The sequence below is a fragment of the Fundulus heteroclitus genome, chromosome 1, assembly GCF_011125445.2.
Source record: "Fundulus heteroclitus isolate FHET01 chromosome 1, MU-UCD_Fhet_4.1, whole genome shotgun sequence".
NCBI lineage: Eukaryota > Metazoa > Chordata > Actinopteri > Cyprinodontiformes > Fundulidae > Fundulus > Fundulus heteroclitus.
In genome coordinates, this window is record NC_046361.1 from 42,449,149 (window position 1) to 42,468,680 (window position 19,532).

The 19,532-nt window shown below is 44.4% G+C and overlaps 1 protein-coding gene across 2 annotated transcripts in view; it reads right to left on the bottom strand.

Annotated features, from left to right (window-relative positions):
* Positions 1-6,730: 6,730 nt before the first annotated feature.
* Positions 6,731-19,532, bottom strand: part of LOC105922826 (cyclin-dependent kinase 16-like) — a 173,266-nt gene continuing 160,464 nt past the window's right edge. The window contains exons 3-17 of one of the 2 annotated variants that reach the window (XM_036143418.1): positions 19,160-19,312; positions 17,727-17,845; positions 17,318-17,446; positions 17,183-17,239; positions 16,984-17,098; positions 16,824-16,918; positions 16,676-16,738; positions 16,460-16,583; positions 16,218-16,338; positions 13,314-13,411; positions 13,124-13,229; positions 11,473-11,515; positions 11,303-11,393; positions 11,160-11,234; positions 6,731-7,763 (exon numbers count right to left, since the gene is read on the bottom strand). In XM_036143418.1, coding sequence (XP_035999311.1) covers positions 7,726-7,763; positions 11,160-11,234; positions 11,303-11,393; positions 11,473-11,515; positions 13,124-13,229; positions 13,314-13,411; positions 16,218-16,338; positions 16,460-16,583; positions 16,676-16,738; positions 16,824-16,918; positions 16,984-17,098; positions 17,183-17,239; positions 17,318-17,446; positions 17,727-17,845; positions 19,160-19,312 — 1,427 coding nt within the window. In that variant the 3' untranslated portion in view covers positions 6,731-7,725. The remainder of the gene's footprint in view (positions 7,764-11,159; positions 11,235-11,302; positions 11,394-11,472; positions 11,516-13,123; positions 13,230-13,313; positions 13,412-16,217; positions 16,339-16,459; positions 16,584-16,675; positions 16,739-16,823; positions 16,919-16,983; positions 17,099-17,182; positions 17,240-17,317; positions 17,447-17,726; positions 17,846-19,159; positions 19,313-19,532) is intronic. The other variant, XM_036143416.1, reaches the window with a different exon arrangement.

A 19,532-nucleotide genomic window follows, 5' to 3' on the forward strand; every position in this document is an offset into this window, starting at 1 on the left:
AAGAATATAGAGAACATGGACCCGGTTCTGAAGTCCTTCCACTAAGACTAAGAACGTAGAGAACATGGACCCGGTTCTGAAGTCCTCACTAAGACTAAGAAAGTATAATAGATAGATTATTCCTACAGTACAAATAATAAAACTATTATAATGTCTTTAGATGCAGAAAAGGCATTTGATAGAGTAAATTGGAATTTTTTATTCGCTACTCTGCATAAATTTGGTTTTGGCAATTTTTTTATAAATTGGTTAAAAATTTTATACAGCCTGTGTCAGGACAAATACAGCCTGTGTCAGGACAAATAATCAAACATCTTCCAGCTTTTGTCTCCAGGGGGGCACTAGGCAAGGATGCCCACTTTCCCCCTCACTTTTTGCCATTTTTATTGAACCTCTAGCAGCAACAATTAGACAAACAAAGGTTATTAAAGGTATAAAATGCATGAATATAGAGCATAAGATTAGTCTTTATGCTGATGATGTATTACTCTATCTTCAGCACTCAAACTCTTCCCTTTCTCAAGTAATTAGATTACTAGAATCCTTCTCAAAGGTTTCTGATTATTCTATAAACTGGTCTAAATCTACGGTACTGCCAATTAATTGCTCTTTCCAAAACCCCCTAGATTTACATTTGTGCTCAGGAAACATCACATATTTGGGTATCACTGTGTCGTCTAAACTTGCGGATTTAGTAAAATCTAATCACATCCTACTTTTAAAAAAGATAGAAGATGACCTGGATAGATGGAAATCGCTTCCAATTTCACTCATGGGTAGAGTAGCTTTGATTAAAATGATGGTCTTACCTAGAATTAATTACTTATTTTCAATGATCCCCAATAAACCATCATCTGACTGGTTTAAATCTCTGGACTCTTCAATCTCTAAATTTCTTTGGAAAGATAAACCGCCCCGTATCAGCTTAAAGACGCTACAGAAAACTAAAGACAGAGGGGGACTAGATCTGCCTAACTTCCATAAGTACTACTTGGCAAATAGACTACAATATATCACTAAATGGATAAAGCAAAATCCTTTAGACGAGCCCTGGATAGATATAGAACAGAAAATATGCAATAATATCATGATTTCAGATTAGCCGTTTATTAGCTCAAATATAAAACGGCATACATGCTTTAAAAATATCAATATCAGCTCTACTCTGACAGCATGGTGGGAGTTTCTTAAAATGACAAAGTCGTCACTTATCCCATGCAGTCGTACACCCATCTGGAACAACCTTGACATCCTACAAAATAATAATATGATAAACTTTACATACTGGAAGAATAAAGGTATTGAATATCTGGAACATTTACTTGATGGAACCGAGTTCATCAATTTTTCCAAACTAAATATGCAATATGGTATTAGTAAAAAAAAAATTTTTGAATATGAACTACTTAAATCTATAATTAGAAAAAAAAATTTAAGCATATTAAAGGTGGTTTACAAATTCCAAGTAATATATTAGAGTTCCTAGATTTAAACCCCCCCAAACTACTGTCTAAATCATACAGGGCACTGACTAAAATAGATGATTCAATATCTCTTCCTATTATGAAATGGGAAGAGGATCTATCAGTCAGCTTTGAACAAGACTTCTGGGCTCAGATATGTCTAAGAACTTTCAAATTTACTAGAAACACCAACTTACAACTAATACAATACAAAATCCTTCACAGAGTACACTACACAGGACAAAGATTATTCAAGATGGGTCTGGCACTATCTAATATCTGCCCACACTGCATAGGCAATCACCCTGATAATTATATTCATACGTTATGGTTATGCACACCAGTCCAGAGGTTCTGGACACAGATATGTAATGACTTATCAAGGTGCTTGAGCTGTAAAATTACACCTTCCCCATCAGTTTGCCTGCTCGGTAATTTTGAGGAAAGCCCTCTGGGGAATAAAATAGTTTACATGGTTTTCACTGCACTATGTATCGCAAAGAAAACTATCCTCATGAATTGGAAAAGTAAGGAGAATCTCAGTATCAATCAGTATAGAGATCTTTTGTTGGATCGTATTAATCTTGAGACAGCATCTGCTTCCACATCTGTTTGATCTCTTTGGGCTCCTTTGATTAGCACTATCACTTAGTGGAATGGGGGGCGGTGGGTTGCTTCCTGCAGGGCGCAGTGGGTGGGTGGAGGGGCTCCTGGGACTCTGGGGGCACTTGGAGTGGGGCGCCTGGTGGGTCTGACTCCAGGGTCAGGTTCTGGTGGGCTTGTGTCCGGCCCCGTGTCCCGGTCCTGGTCCGTGTAGTCTCCCGGTGCGGATTTCACCTGGGGGGTGGGGTTTGGGATGGCTCGTGCGGGCTGGCTGGCCAGGGTCCCCCATCTTATTAACTTATTTTTTAATTTATTTATTTAATTATTATTATTATTATTTTATTTATTTATTTTTTTTTTTTTTTTTTGGGGGGGGGAGTTAAATACAGTACGCATGGGGGGTGGGCTGGGGGAGGTAGGGGTGTTGGTCCTGGTGGGTGGTTGGCTGGCGGGCCCTGCGGCCTCTCCCCAGCCCCCGGGCTATGGTGGTGCCGCTGGAGGGGCCCCTTTCTCCGGGTGGGGCTTTCGGGGAGCGGGGGTGCCTATTGGAGTCAGTAGGGGAGCTGGCTCCCTGGGTTGGCTCCCCAGTCCTTTGCTCCCCATCCCCGGACTCCTCCCTCTGCCTGCTCCATCACGCCGCCACACATGTAGGTCCTTGGGGAGAGGGCGTTACTGGAGGTTGCCACCTTTTGGTGACGTCCCTCTCCCCAATTTTATCATGCATTTTAGACACTTTCACTTCAAACATTTTCACAACGCACACTCATGTAGGCCACGATATGGGGGGGTGGGGGGAAGACGTCTGGGGGGGGGGGGGGGCTTATGTGAATAAAACACACGCCCCGGGCGGCTCCCTTCACCCCCTCTCGCATTTAGACATTGAGGGTTCTGGGTAGTTGCTTGGAGGGGGGGCGCTGGCACCAGCTTCCTTCCGGAGGGGGGGTGGGCTGTGCCGTGCACCCCCTTCGGTGCTCCCAGTTTTAAACACACCTGAGATCAACATACAACAACACAACATCTGAGCGGGCGTAGGGAGGATCGGGGGTCTTTTGCACACCCCCGATCTCTGATCGCGGCACGGAGTCTGGGGCCTGGAGGAGGTGCGGGCCACTGGGTACGGGGTCTTGGCGGGGGGCTGTTGCGGCTGGCCGGCGGCTTACCGGATCTGGGGCTGACGCCTCTGCTCTCCCCAGGAAGGGATGGGGGCAGGGGTGGCTAGGGTAAGGTCGGGGTGGGAGGGGGTTTATTAGGTATATAGTGGGTGAGGGGGGGCTCTGGTCGGATGGCCCGTATGGGTCGTGTCGGCCCCCCCTCTTTGGGGGGCCTGGTCCGGGGGGCGTCTGGTCCGGGGGCGGGGGTCGGGCACAGGCAGTCGTATTGTTGAATAGTGGTGACGCCCCCCACATGGGATTTTTGGATGTGAATGCTATGTGGGAATGTGTGTACAGCGTCCCTTTTTTTTTTTTTTTTTTGTGTGTCTGGGTCTGGACCGGACCCAGACACCGGGTGTGTCTGGGGGGGGGGGGGGGGGGGGGGGCGCTTTCAGCTATAGCTGTTGGTTTATTTACAACACTTTACAGCCGAAACAGTCCTCCGCCAGCCGCTGTTTTCTTCTCGGCAATTTGACCCGGAGCTTCAGAAATCACAGCGCTACTAGTGGTGCGGCATGGGAATTGCACCGTTTAAGTACTCTATAAACAGGGCCTGTGACTGCTAATGTACCTATCTATGCCTTTATGTATTTTAATCAAATATGATTAAAATAAATTTTAATCCGACACTTGTAAGGCTAATTAAAAGTATGTGTATTCTACACAATGAAAGTCCACCCCCCCCCCCCCCCCAAGCAACAGTTAAACCTTCTAGTGTGTAAATGGAGAGTACAAAGGCAACGCAAACCTCTTTTCACCGTGTAAACAGAGCCAGTGACTGTACTACAGTAATGCAAGCGTATCCAAAGCAGAGTTGTTAACTATAAATAACTGCCGAATTGGTCAAATTTCAAGTAGAGGACTTGCTGTATATTTATGACTTACCTTGCCTTAAAAGGTTTATTTCTTCAAAAAATAAAAATGCAAAATAAAACGGCTTATAAACTAAATGCTTATAAACTAATTATATTTACTTGTCTACATGTTCTTAATTCTTAAGACCTAAAACTGCGTTCAGAAAAGGTGAAGCTCCGTCACATCAAAAACTTGTCACTTGCTTCCTGAACGTGACTAAAGCCGGGCGTACACTGTACGAGTTTTTCAGTCGTGGTACTTATATACATCTCAAACTGTGCGACGGAACCGCGGGGTTTAAAAAGTTCACCGCTCACGATCTGTGCGGCGCGACGCTCGGACGAGACCGGACTGCTCACACTGTACGTCGTGTCCCCTCTGGGACCGCTCGCTGTGGTGGCAGAGGCAGGCGAGCAACGGTAGGTGACAGGGACCCAGAGCAGGGGTTCGAGCCCAGCTCTGGCGAGGCCCGCAGGAGGCACCGGGCGTCAGGGGAACGGAGGGGAGAGAGAGGAGAGACGAGATGCATCGGCGGCCGCTCGGCACGGCAGGTCGCCTGGCCCGCACCCCCCCCCCCCCCCAGCAAGCGGAGGAGTGCCGAAACAGGCGGCCAGCGCTTTGCGCGGACCGGACGGCTCGCCCTCCCCAACACCGGCCGGAGGTCGCTTCAGGGACGCCCGCTCCCCTCCCTCCGCTGGCGGGGACGGAGAGGAGGGGAGGGCGCTCCCTCGTAGCTCTGCTTGAACAGCAGGATGCGCTCACGAAAACCTCATGACAGCCGACTGAATTTCAAACATGTTTGATTTTCACCGATCGTCCGATTCCTGATCGGGAGGTAGTCGTGAGAAGCCATTCCCCCCTCCTCCCCCCCTCTACGATCAAGCTGAAATTCGGCCCAATTCAAAAAATGCTCGCACGAGTGAAGAATCGGCCCGAAAAGGGGAAAAACTCGTACAGTGTACGCCCGGCTTAACGTGAAAGCCCCTCGAACGCAGAAAAAACTTCAACTAAATCGCTATTGCCACCTAGAGGCAACTGGAGGTAATACACATTTCTAACACAATTAATCTTATGTCAATTCTGGCACAAGGTTGGTTTTTCTCTCTTAACGTAGATGGCTTCCTTAGGGAAGGGGTGTGAAGGAATCCATCTACGTTGAGAGAAAAAAACAAAATTCATTTGTTTAGGATTATCTTCGACTGACTATTTTACTGAAAATCATTAGTTAAACTTTGGAGTTCAAATGTTTCTAATATTTGCTTTTAGTTTCCATTTTTCTGTTTTTTGTTTTATTTTTCCTACATTTTATTCCTACTCTTTTTTATTCTGTTTTTATTGTCCTATGTTTTAATCATGTAAAGCACTTTGCATTGTCCTTGTACTGAAATGTGCTTTACAGATAAATTTGTCTATGCCTCTACATTTCAATGTCAGTCACTGATTCAGAAAACTCTGACAAACATACATGTTGTCCACAACACACAGCCTGCTGACATTAATGAGCAACCAACACTGATAACAAATAAAACCTTTTAATGTATATTCAGATGGGTTTATATTTTCAGAGTACAGACAGATAAATACAAGAACAACATCCACTTCCTGTTTTCATTCAAGTAAAACAAACACTTCAGTGCTTTCTGAGCAAATGGAAGATTTCTAAGATTACCAGCATGAAAGTTTAGTGGAAGAATAACATCATGCAGTTCAGTATATTGCAGAGAACTTTGGTTTAATGTCAAAAACAACAATAATTTAGAAAATGTGTGGAGCAGAATCTGGAACCACTTTAACATCCTTCCTGTTTTCGACACGTTGCTGAAAAAGCGAGTTCATCTGATATTAGATCATTCAAATCTGTGCTTCTTCCTCGGCATCCAAGCACAGCAGCAGCTTGGAGTTACATTCAACAGTCAGAGAGAACGTGGCTGAAAGGAGGTTCCCTTTAGTTCTGCACCAGAGTCCAGAAACAAAACAACAGCTGCATGGTTCAACAAACTCATGCAGAGAAACACCAAAATAATAGAAATCAACACAAATCAATTAAATTTAATGCAAAGCTTCACTTTTATGGAATGCTTTTATTTTGAAACATCCATGCCTTGGCCTGATGGGACCTGCAGCAGAGAGAGGAGTTGCTTTCTGGGCCCTTTGTTCCTCGCCTCACAAACACAAACCTGACAGTTCAAGTTTCAGTGTCTTCTGAGTCTAAAGCTCGTTAGGAGTTAACGAGCTCTCCACTATTACTAAACCTGATCTACATGTCAAAGATTCACCTCAGGACCAACAGCAGCTCAACCAACAGTATAAAATACAGCCCCGCCCACTGACACCTGAACTCTACAGGTGAGGCTCCAACTTCCATCTAAACTCTTCAAGATGAGAATAAAGAAATCAGATTCTTTAAAGACCTCAGAGAGACCTGAGGTGTCGACTGCAGGTCTGTGTGGATCCTACCAGACTCAGAAGAACCTCGTTTGTTCCCAAAACATCAGATTCTGGATGATATTCAAATCAGCCAATTAGAGCCTCCAGTTTCCTCTCAGCTCTGATTGGACTGCTGGAGGAACCTGGAGAGAACCCACGCTTAGACCAGGAGAACATGCAAACTCCAAGCAGGAAGACCTCAGAGAACAGCCCCCCCCCCCCCCCCCCCCCCCCCCCCCCCCCCGGATCAATCACATCAATATGTGGATATAAGCCTGTAATAAACCAACTTTTGGTTCAACGTCAGCTAAGTGCTGCAGTTTTACTGTAAATATCATAAAACACAAACATTATTACACCTAAGTCAATAATGTGTGCACAACACACACATGCAGAGCAGTAAACGGCTTAAAACTTTCACAATAAGAGTCCAAATGGCTTATTTCTCACATGTATCAGAATAACATGAAACACCTGTAGCTGCAGCCAGATCACCTGTATCTGTAACCTAGTCATGACCATCAGGGTGCACCGAAATGACATTCTGGGTCATTGTTGATACCCGATATTATGATTGCTGCTAAGGCTCATAATCAATACTTACTGATAATATATAGATTATATATATTTTCCACACCTCTGATATTGCTTCTCTGCTTCAGTTCAACACAAACTAATTTCACCATCATTTCCAAACCACTGGTTATTAATAGCGGCCCGGTTTTACTTACCGATACTAACCAGCCCAACATCGGCCGGTACCGACGTCAAACCCGATAAATCGTGCACCCTTAGCCCGGTTGTATGTTCAGCATAAATTGAGTAAACTCTGTATCCGTCATGTGATCTTATTGTCCTAAACAGTCTTCAGACCACGTTCTGCCTGCTGCTGCGGTGTGACATCATCACTATGATGTCATAAGCTGGAGGTGCTTTTGCAGGTGATGCAGGAGTTCAGGTTGCTTTTCCAGGTCGACCATGTTTGAGATTTTAATCGTCAACGCAAAATGGAAGACGGAACCTGATTGGTTCATTTCTGAAACATGCTGCCGTCTGATTGGTCGGTAGCTGCTGTGATTTATTATTGCATCTGTAAACATGTTTTCTTCACATTCCAGAAATCTTTAGTGTTGTCTCTGTTTCCCATCAGTAGTCAGAACTCCTTCAAAGTAAAATGTCACTTCCTGTCTTAGTTCCGTTTCAGGTGAGTCCGCCTCCTTCACACCTCAGAAGAGAAGACTCCGCCTCCTAGTTGGACTGGTAGCTGGAGAAGAGAAAACGTGTCAGATCAGAAACTTGAAACACACCTGCTCCTGTGGCTCCGCCTCTTTTAACACCTGAAAGGAAGTTCAGACCTGCTCTGTCACCATGCGTCTCACCAGGAACCCGAGGTTACCTGGTGACCCACCTGGATTCTCTGAACAGGTTCTTAAAGGAAAACTTACGAAAAGTACTTTAAATATAAAATTATTACATACTGTTCAATAAATGATAAGTTTTCTTTTAATTAAGAGTAATTTTCATTTGAATGTGCTTTACTGGAGGCATCCATGTTTGTCAAAGAACAGTACTGCCACCTCCCGGTTTGTGACGTCACGGTGCGGTATCGGCTGTTGAGCAAGTCCCAACGCTCTATCTGGTGTTTGTCACAACGCGCTATTATCCAAGATGGTGATGACCAGTGCAGTATGCGAAGCAGAGAGTAATGGATTAAACAGCGATGGGAGTTCTGTGGATTTATCATCATCATTTGAACCCGTGGTGGATCATGAATCGGAAAGGTGAAATAACTGTTTTTTTTCCACTTTTACCCGATGTATTGCAACATCCAAATGGCATAAATGTGGGCATTGTTGCTTTAACAATTGCTCTCGCAAATTTCAATGAAGTCCTCTCGAAACCCGAAATAATTGTTGTTGATCGCAGGTGTGTAGAATAGTTCCTGACTGGCCCTCGGCTCACCGCACCATGACGTCACTGCCAGAAGACGTCAGGAGTGAGGTGTTACCATATTTGGTCATTAATGGCCGCTCCCAGACTCAGTGATGGCGACGAAAAATTAATACTTTTATTTTTTAACTGATTAACTCTAAATTCATTAAATCATTGCAAACTTATTAGTTTTAGGTATAGATAATGATCCATTGATTCTTCCTTGCTGACCGGACTTCTCCTTTAAAATGTGTCTGGTCCAGTGGGCTGTTTCACAAAACCACGACAGAGGAATAATCTGGGATTTTCCAGATATCCCGGCTGAATTAAACCTAGACTTAGTTTCACTAAAGCAGCAGCACATCAGTTACCATGGCGACTGATTCAACTATCTGCTGCAGACCAGGCTAACAGCCAGGCTTAGCTAATCCTGGTATTTTTATCTGTTCAGTCATTGGTCACAATGATCAATGAGTTTATCTGTGATGTTTCCTTATCTGAGCGTTTTTATCAGCCAGCATTAAAATACTACTTATACACATCGGCATTTAGTCAAGTACTATAATTATATTAATATTATACTGGTAGTCTTTACCATTATTAACTTTATATTTATCCATGTGGGCATTGTTACAGTTCAACTGTTTTTTGAAAACTTGTTCTGAGTTTGACAGAAAGGCATTTATTAGACTGTTGCACGTGTTGAGGGATTCAGAATAGTTGATGAAAACCCTTTAATTTTTACCTGAAATTACATATCTGATAAATTAAGTACAGCTCCAGATTTATACATTTTTAAATGTAAAATTTATTTTTTGTGTGACATTATGGCATTAAAGACTATTTTTAGTGTAACACTAGGTGTAACCACTATCATAAATGTCTCCATTTCTGATTTACAGGTGAATAAACCAAGGAAAAATCTATTTTTCTTAGCCTCGCCTAAATATTTTTCAAAATAAACATAGCAAAATTACATGAAAACCCTTATGAAAATATAGGAGAAGCCTCAGACAGATAGCCACATCAATAGCTGACAATAGCTGCAGCAAATCTGGACTGAATCAGCTAAAGCATATTTGTTTCACAAAGGTTTTAGTGGGCAGTGTGAGAGGCGGACCTCAGATTTTGGCTCAATTTATCCAAACGTGCCAAAACCAAATGTGTTTTTCATCTTATAAAAAGGACAGCAGGTCACATAAAAGTGCTGATATCCATATTAGGATGCCTTCTGCATATGAACAAGCCTTCAGTATTAAGATTTACCCTGTTTTTCATCAACATGTATTATTGTACACAGCACAATGATAGACATTGAAGGAGGAGGAAAAAAAACACAGCTGCAAAACGTAACATTGTTAATCAGTCACAGCTGCAGCTCTTTAGAAAGTGCTTGCGTGCGCGCAGCTGCAGGGAGGGAGAGTTTTGTCAGCTCCTGTGCACGTTCATTACAAAACTACCAGCTGGGAGAGAGATGTGCTGTGTGTCAAAGGTAGGACTCTAGTTTTTAACACTACCATCCTTGGAGTGTCTGCTCAGCGAAGCATTTTTCTGGGTAAGTCAGCAATGTTTGATAGTTAAATGTCATTTTGTGTGATTAAACTGCTGTATACCCATATTTGAGGGGTGGGGGGGGGCGAAATTAGGTTTTCCCCTAATGCGGGCTCCAACCTTTGGTTTAAAGGTCGGAGCCTGCAGCTCATCCATGGTAGCATCAGTGAATTTGGGGTCGACCTTACCTTACCCGCATTTATCTGAATAGTCGAACCTCCAGAGCCTGGATTGGGCTTCGTTAAACAGATAAAATAAGGATGCTCTGATGACACAAAGTCAAGCCTAGTGTAATCAAGGGCTCAGCAGCTGCACCTCTTTACCAAAATGCACTCCTGTAGAGTATATAAAGAGTGACAATGATACATGTCACTTCCTGCATTCCTCACTTCCTGTATCAGACTGAGACGTCAGTTTATTGTGTTAGAAGAGCCTCTCATTGACTCAAGCATTTTAGCCAATTTTACAAAGTCCATTTGCAAACTTCATAAAACAAGCGTTGTACCCATTTACATGGTTACAACAATTACATACTTAATTTAATGATCTTTGAATTAAGATGGAGCCAAATCCTTGCTTCAGCAAATTCATTGTTGAGTTTTTCTTTGGAAAGAAAAAAATGAAGCTACAGCTAAAGGTAAACCAATCATTTGATTACAGTTTTGGTGTCGTACAACCAAATGTTTTTTTTTTAAATCTTTTATAGGTCAGATTTTTTGGAAAGATCTCCAGTGGCATCTCAGATGGCGAGCTACCATCGATACATTAACGTTTTTATGAAGAAGTACTGTTGCCTTTGAAGTCAGTAGGAACTGCGGACTTTGAATGAACTGTCATGGACTCTTATGAACATATTTGGGATGTTATTTTTCTTGTTGGACTGACAGGCCTTATAACTACACTTGTTCTTTTTTTTGCAAATTTGTCTCTATTTATTTATTTTGCTCTTTATTTAAATATAATCTTTTTTCCCCTTAAAACAAATCTTTGTGGTCAACAGCATCCAGTATGAAGTTGGGCTCCTCCAGGACCTAGACTTGGAAGTTAAACTATCCCATTTAATGTACAAAAACAAACAGTAGGTTGGTAACTAGCTGTATCTCTTATCCTGGATTTCTAAATTTGGCTTTTATGAAACAACCCTCAGAACGGCTCGACAGGTGTGTCAGGTGGTTACCTGGATCAGGTGCTGCCGGCGGCCTCATGCTTTCTTTTTCCAGCTGAATCTCCGACAGGCTGAAGATGGACGCCGCTGAAACGTGCAGAGTGACCATGTGACATCAGTGTGACATCACACACAGGAGAAGTGGTCATACTCACTGTCAGGAAGTGACATCACTCTTTTTCCAAGGTTACTGAAGTAACAATGTTTCATGGACTCGTCTGCAGAGATCCTCTTCTTCCCTTCGAACTAAAGTTTAAATGAACACAGCTTCATCAGAGCTGCGTTCAGGGTCGTCCCATAGAAACACTGTGAGGCGTTCACTGACCTGCAGGAACTTTGACAGCAGCTCCACTCCTTCACTGCTGAGCCTGGAAACAGAAACAGGGGATGGTATTCAGCAGGTTGGTGCTTTAATGATGATATGAACGCCGAGCAGACGGCCATGTTGGGTCTCTGAACTGGCCGTCGGCTGCAGCCGGGTGTCTCAGCACCAAATTTATATTTTACTGCATGAATTTACGCAGACAGGGAGAAAAATCTGCTGTCTGCAGCAGCTTCAGAGAGCTGGAAGCTTCAAAGAGGAAAAATCAGTCCAGCTGCAGGATGTGAACACCGTGGAGAGACAGAGGGTCGCTTGTTGGTTCAGTCCTGGTTCTGTGAGTCATTCCAGAGAACCTGCTTCACTTTCTATGCCTGGGTGGATTATTTGGGTCGGCATCAACACCTGGTGTGTATTTTATGTAAAAGCCTCTTTTAAAAAAATGTAACATTAGCCAACCTTTGACATGTTCATACCAGCTACTATTACGGTTAGAGCGCCCCCATGTGGTTGTGTAGAGAGTCCACCTCCCCTGCCGGCTCCCCCGACGGCATTATGAGCTCTGAAAAGTTTTATTACAGCGCTTATATCAAACATTTGTAGGAACGGACCCTGGTTTGAAAGACTTTTACCTAACGAGCTCTGAGGAGAAATCTGAAGCTGAAAAGGATATTCAAAAGGTTTTAGCTGGGGGGTAATTAAGTGTACCTGGGGGGTAATTGAGGAAACCTGGGGGCTAATTAAGCGTACCTGGGGGGTTAATTAATCATACCTGGGGGGTAATTAAGCGTACCTGGGGGGTAATAAAGCATACCTGGGGGGTAATTAAGCGTACCTGGGGGGTAAACTAAGCGTACCTGGAAAGTATTTAAGCGTACCTGGGGGTAATTAATCATACCTGGGGGTTAATTAATCATACCTGGGGGGTAAATTAAGCGTACCTGGGGGTTAATAAAGCATACCTGGGGGTTAATTATTCATAACTGGGGGTAATTAAGCGTACCTGGGGTAATTAAGCGTACCTGGGGTTTAATTAATCATACCTGGGGGGTAATTAAGCATTCCTGGGGGGTAATTAAGCATTCCTGGGGGGTAATTGAGGAAACCTGGGGGGTAAATTAAGCGTACCTGGGGGCTAATTAAGCATACCTGGGGGGTAATTAAGCATACCTGGGGGGTAAATTAAGCATACCTGGGGGGTAAATAAAGCATACCTGGGGGGTAATTAAGCATTCCTGGGGGGTAATTAAGCATTCCTGGGGGGTAATTGAGGAAACCTGGGGGCTAATTAAGCGTACCTGGGGGGTAATTAAGCATACCTGGGGGGTAATTAAGCATTCCTGGGGGGTAATTGAGGAAACCTGGGGGGTAAATTAAGCGTACCTGGGGGCTAATTAAGCATTCCTGGGGGGTAATTAAGCATTCCTGGGGGGTAATTGAGGAAACCTGGGGGGTAAATTAAGCGTACCTGGGGGCTAATTAAGCATACCTGGGGGGTAATTAAGCATACCTGGGGGGTAATTAAGCATACCTGGGGGGTAAATTAAGCATACCTGGGGTAATTAAGCGTACCTGGGGGGTAATTAATCATACCTGGGGGGTAATTAAGCGTACCTGGGGGGTAATTAATCATACCTGGGGGTTAAATTAAGCATACCTGGGGGTGTGGTTGCTCAGTCGTTCTGCTCTGTACTGAGGAAAGTTAAAAGCCACAAACTCTTCATTGGACGTGATTCCAGGCCAGCTCCGCTCTGTTGGAGAACCTTCAGACAAAATAAAAAACTTCTGTGAGCAATAAGCTGATTGGCTCTCAGTGACGCTGAAATCCAGAGCTGATTGGTTTATACCCAGCAGTTTAAAGATGAAGTGAAGCTCCTCCTCTACCGTGGAGCCAGGAAAGAGAGGACGACCCGTCACCATCTCATAAAAGATACAACCAACACCCCTGCAGAAAGGTCAGAGGTCACACAGAGTCACAGTCTTCCTGAGCCCACAATACCGCCTCCTGACTAAACAGAACCTCACGCTAGAACCGTTCTAAGTAGCCTGGTGGATAGAAAGGTTCAAAACAAAGAGTTTTAGATCCACCCATGTTCTTATCCTTGCAGAGTAACAAGGGGTTCTACTTCATGTGTCTAGCTGTCACTGGACCAGAGGCAGGGTCCACCGAGGACAGGCGTCCATCACAGAGAGAAACAGAACCACCATGGAGACAAAGACTTAATAATAAAAACAGCTTCTGAAAACCAGTTAACCTAATAGTGGGTCTGTCTCATTTCAGGGCTGCACCTTCGAAGGACGTACCGTATTTTTCACTTAAAATCCTTACATTTTCTCAAAAATTGATGGTGCTCCTTATCTATGATCACCGTTGAGCTTAATGAATGATTTTATGTGGTACAATGTTCTCTTAAATTTGTTGTGAGTGTGTGTGAGTACGACTTTGGTTAGCAACGAGGCCGCTCTGCTCAGTGGCTATTTGGAGCATTATGGTACATTGTGTCACTCACTGAGCTATATAATACACTGGAGTGCTGATTTTGCTGAAAAACTGAAGTCACTGGCCGCCATCTTGCTACTCCCTACTCTCACAGAATCCCACAGGATTTGGTTGCAACAACAAGCAGTTTTCTGGCTGTGTGAAAACGTTTCACAGGTAATTCTACAGTCAGTGGATGTACTAACACTATCAACTACTAGGAAATTAGGTGCTGAAATATTTTACATGTTATTCATATTAAATAAATATACATGTATATATAAGTATATGTATACATATATGTAAATATATGTTTTTGTGTATTGTTATTTATTTATATATATATATATATATATATATATATATATATATATATATATATATATATATATATATATATATATATCTATATATATCTATATATATATATATATATATATATTTAAATGAATAAAATGCAAAATATTTCAGCACATGGCTTTCTCAGTACTTGATAGTTTTAGTACATAACATAAAAGTATATGGCATTTGACATTTTAAACGTTTTAAGCCCCCCCGAACATGAGAAAATCCTCGTTGTTCGATGCTGTAGCGCACATATTCCCTAGTTACTGGGGGAAAATAGGGAGTACCAATATGGCGGCTGGTGGCTTCAAAGCCACCAGTCTGGAGAGTCAGCGCAAAGTCCACAAGAGTATGTGGGAGTCTTTAGGCAGCCCTCACCCGGAGTACGCGCTAGCAACAATAAAGCTAGTAAGTTAATTCAATATAAAAGCTACATTTATTTTGGCCTTATGTCAGAAACAGGGCAGTGTAGTCCAGCTACTCTGTCCCACAGAGACGGATAGAGAGCTGTGGACGGGGAGGAGGGATATTACACAATTGGGGAGAATATTTAGTGCTCCTAATAATCCGTTGCGCCGTACGGTTCAATAAATACGGTATTTGTAGCCGATTACATCACAGCACAGTGACGAAGGCCGTCCCAACTCACAAATCCAAATGCGACCTAATGTGTCCTTCTTTTCTCTTTTTTAAAGGATGGGGCCAGTTTATCCTTCATTGCTGATCCTATCCCATGATTCTTTGCAGGTTGAATGGGACTCTTTAACCAGAATCAGCAATGGCAGAGGGGAGTGAAAAGCTGCGAATAAAGAGGGATTTATTACACTTTCTCTGACATAAAAGTAAGTTCTGAAAAGTTTTTAGGTGAGAAGTTAGCCATGTTAAGCCGGGCATACACCGTACGAGTTTTTGCCCTTTACGGGCCGATTCGTTCGAGAACTCTTTGGATCGGGCCGAGTTTCATCTTGATCGTGCGTCCTGTAGTATCCAGGGAGTAACGAGGAGCGATCAGCTTCTCACGACCAACTCCCCATCAGGAATCGGACGGTCGGTTGAAAATCAAACATGTTTGAAATTCAGTCGGCCCTCGTGAGCGCCTCCTGCTGTTGAAGCGGAGTTACGATCGTCTATAAGCCGATTTCCCCCGACCTCACCCACTGAGCATGTGCAAACAAGCAGATTCTTCTTCTTCTGATGAAAACGTAGGAGCAGAGAGAATCATGACGGCGGTACGTGTGACATGGAGTCAAACTACGGAGCAGAAACTCGTAGAATTACCAAGGCAGCGTTTAGTTCTAGTGAGCCTCATGTTTAACAGAGAGCATCGACACTTCCGCCTTTTTCTTCTTCTACTGTTGACGTTTGGCTTCCAGGTAGACGAGTCTGAGTAGCGCCACCTCTCTGCGGCGCCGAGTCTGATGTTTTAGACGTACGGTGTGAGCAGTCAGAGCATCAGAGCGTCGTACAGTGAGAACAGAGATGGTGAGTAGTGAACTTTTAAACCCTGCGGTTTCATCGTACAGTTGTAGCTGTATCTGAGTACAACGACTGAAAACATCATGCAGTGTAGGCCCGGCATTAGAGCGGAACATCTGCTCGGTTTGTTGACATATGGCTTGATTTTAAAAACGCCCTGACCGCTTCCGGCATGAAGGACCCAGTCCACGTAGATTGGGTCCTTCCAAAGATGCAGACCCTGAATTGAGACAGAACCGGTTGTCTTTGGACTGTGGGAGGAAGCTGGAGTACCCAGAGAGAACCCAGACATGCACTAAGAGAACATGCAGACTTGCAGAAAGACCCCGACCCAAATTAGAACCCAGAACTTTGTAGCTGCAAGGCGGTCCACTCTGAGGACCCGGACCGGTATCAACCGTTCTTGGGTGACACCGGTCCGGGTCCCTGGTGGTGTTCTACAGAACAGTACCACATGTCGATGTGGGTGGAGTAGTCTGTGCTGCCCAGCAGGATGTCCGGCGGTCGGTACCACAGCGTCACCACCTCGTTGGAGTACGTCTTTGTTGGGATGGACTTGGCTCTGGCCAAACCTGAAGAACATCAAGAGTCCAAGTCAGACTGACCGGACCAGAACCTTAGAACCTGGAGCTGACAGCAGAGAGCCGGGTTCCCCTCAGCCAGAACTCAGTCAACCTGAAACCCAGAACTCACCAAAATCTGCCAGTTTGAGCTCCCCTCGCTCATTGATCAGCAGGTTCTGGGGCTTCAGGTCTCGGTGGAGAACCTTCCTCTGATGACAGTAGGACAAACCTCTGAGCAGCTGGAAGAGAAACAGCTGAGACACAAAGACCAGAGGAGTGAACCGGGACCAGGAGACATGGTTAGACCGTCCATTTGTCCACGCTGTCCCACGTTAGACGTTCTCACCTTGACGTTGTGAACATGGATGATGTTTCCACAGTCGTCCAGATATTGTTTCAGATCTTTGTCCTGAAATGAGAAGATTCTGGTAATTATCAGTAATGGTAACAGCTCCACAGAGCTGGGACCCGCCGGTAGCCTGCCCACGTCTCACCAGGTACTCGAAGACCAGCGTGAGGGATTTCTGAGTGTGGATGATGTCATGAAGCGTGACGATGTTGGCGTGTTTCAGATCCTTCAGCAGAGACACTGCGGAGGACAGAACACGTCAACACGGACTCTCTGCTGGATCACAGCTGCAGGACCTGCGGTACCTTCTCTGATGGCGGTACACGGAGCTCCTTCTTCATGCTCCAGACGGATTTCCTTCAGAGCAACAAGGTTCTCCGTCAGTTTACTGCGGCCTTTATACACGGTTGCATAGGTTCCCTACGGACAGACGGGAACCGTCATAATCAGGACCAGACGGTTCATAAACATCTGAATGTCAGAGACCAGCAGCCGGGAGCTCACCTCTCCCAGTTTGTCCAGTTTGACGTACGTCTCCAGTTTCCCGAACCCGATCTCCGACTGCAGACAGAAAGCAATGACCCTGAGCTTCACGGACAACCGACTCGACATCCTGCGAGCCGAAGAAAGAAGACGTACCAGAGAAACTCTGCGGAGCCTCCTGCTGATTGGCTGCTCAAACAGAGCTGGGCCAATCACACTGAACTTCTCCAGGTAGTCATCAGGAAGACGGATGTCTGCCGGTAACGACAGACGTTTGTTGATGTCCTGAAAGTAAAGACACTCAGTCCATCTTTGTTAAAGCAGCCATGAAACGTGGTGTGTGATAAACAGCTGCTGAATAAAACATCTGAAGATCACATTTTATTTATTTCCTAAATAAAAAGAGAGGAGGTGACAGACTTGCTTTAGAGCGAGTAGGAGATCTGTAGTTAAAAATCTCCGTTTTGCTCTCCTTGCAAGTTTGAAAACTAACTTTTCTGTTGTCTCTCCTTGTGTTTGTTTAATGAATGTTTTAGGTTGGATCTGACTGTGTTGCTGCTGTTACCTCAGTTGAGATCTTCTTGTTCCTCAGTCGGACTCGAACTGGACTCTGAACATCATCTGAAGATGAAGGTGCATCACTTTCTCCATCAGAGTTCATCTTGACATCTTCATGAACAATTTCTGAAACCACACACAGATATTTAAACACATCAACACGCCCTGAAGCAGCGATTAGTAAAACATTAACATGAAGACTGCAGGTCTGCTAGTGGTTCCTAGAGTCTCTAAAAGTAGAATGGGAGGCAGATCCTTTAGCTATCAGGCTCCTCTCCTGTGGAACCAACTCCCAGTTTTGGTCCGTGAGGCAGACACCCCGTCTACTTTTAAGACTAATCTTAAAACTTTCCTTTGTGACAAAGCTTCTAGTCAGAGTGGCTCATGTTACGCTGAGCTATCTCTATAGTTATGCTGCTATAGGCTTAGGCTGCTGGAGGACATCAGGGCCTATTTCTCTCTCTCTGCTGAGTTCTCCTACTGCTCTCCAATCTGCATTGTTTGTTGTTATTTCATCTTTTAACTTTTTGTTCTCTGTCATTTTTCTCTTCATAGAAGGTACACCTGGTCTGGTGTTCTGTTAGCTGTGACATCATCAGGGGAGGCAGATCATCCTCTATTACCATCTAACATAGAAAGTACTCCTGGGTCAATGTGAGCTTCTGTGCTTTCTGTGTCTCTGCTCTGTCTTCTCTACCATAGAAAGTACTCCTGGGTCAATGTGAGCTTCTGTGCTTTCTGTGTCTCTGCTCTGTCTTCTCTAACATAGAAAGTACTCCTGGGTCAATGTGAGCTTCTGAGCTTTCTGTGTCTCTGCTCTGTCTTCTCTACCATAGAAAGTACTCCTGGGTCAATGTGAGCTTCTGTGCTTTCTGTGTCTCTGCTCTGTCTTCTCTAACATAGAAAGTACTCCTGGGTCAATGTGAGCTTCTGTGCTTTCTGTGTCTCTGCTCTGTCTTCTCTAAGCCCCAGTGGGTGGAGGCAGATGAGCGTTCACACTGAGCCTGGTTCTGGTTCTGCTGGAGGTTCTCCTCCCTGTTAAAGGGGAGTTTTCCTCTCCACTGTCGCTTCATGCATGCTCAGTATGAGGGATTGCTGCAAAGCCATCAACAATGCAGACGACTGTCCACTGTGGCTCTACGCTCTTTCAGGAGGAGTGAATGCTGCTTGGAGAGACTTGATGCAACCTGCTGGGTTTCCTTAGAGAGGAAACTTTCTCACCAACCTGGAGGATCTGATGGAAGCTGATTTTAGAAAGAGACTTGATGATGATGTGATGTGGATTGGAGCTATATGAATAAAATTTTGTTGAACTTATTATCTGCTCAAAACCAGAACTGTGAGAATTCTGCTCAGGTGGTTCTGATTCAAACCAGATCTGTCTGTGGAAGTGTGGCACCTGTGCAGAACCCGTTTAGTCCACGTTTGCATTGTTAGTACCCAGTCTGGTGGCGCGGTTCAGGTAGGAGCTGAGGCTGCGTCCGAGACCGCGAGGTTTCCTCATGGAGCCGCCGTACGACTGCAGCAACGAGTGGACAGAAGATGATGAGGCTCGGACCTTCAGAGCCGCTGAGGAGCGAAGAGACGGCACCTCTGGAAGGTGAAGGAGGGATGAAGATGGAGGAGGAGGGAGAAGGTGTTAAAAAGCTGAGACTGAAAGCTCCACGATGATAGAGTCTGATCCAGATATCAGACATCAGTGATTATGAAGCTTAAACGGGAATTTAAGGAGAACATCTGATGAAAAGTAAAGCCCTTAATAATCAAGCTCCATCATATATCAGAGCTCTGATTACCCCGTATATTCCTAACA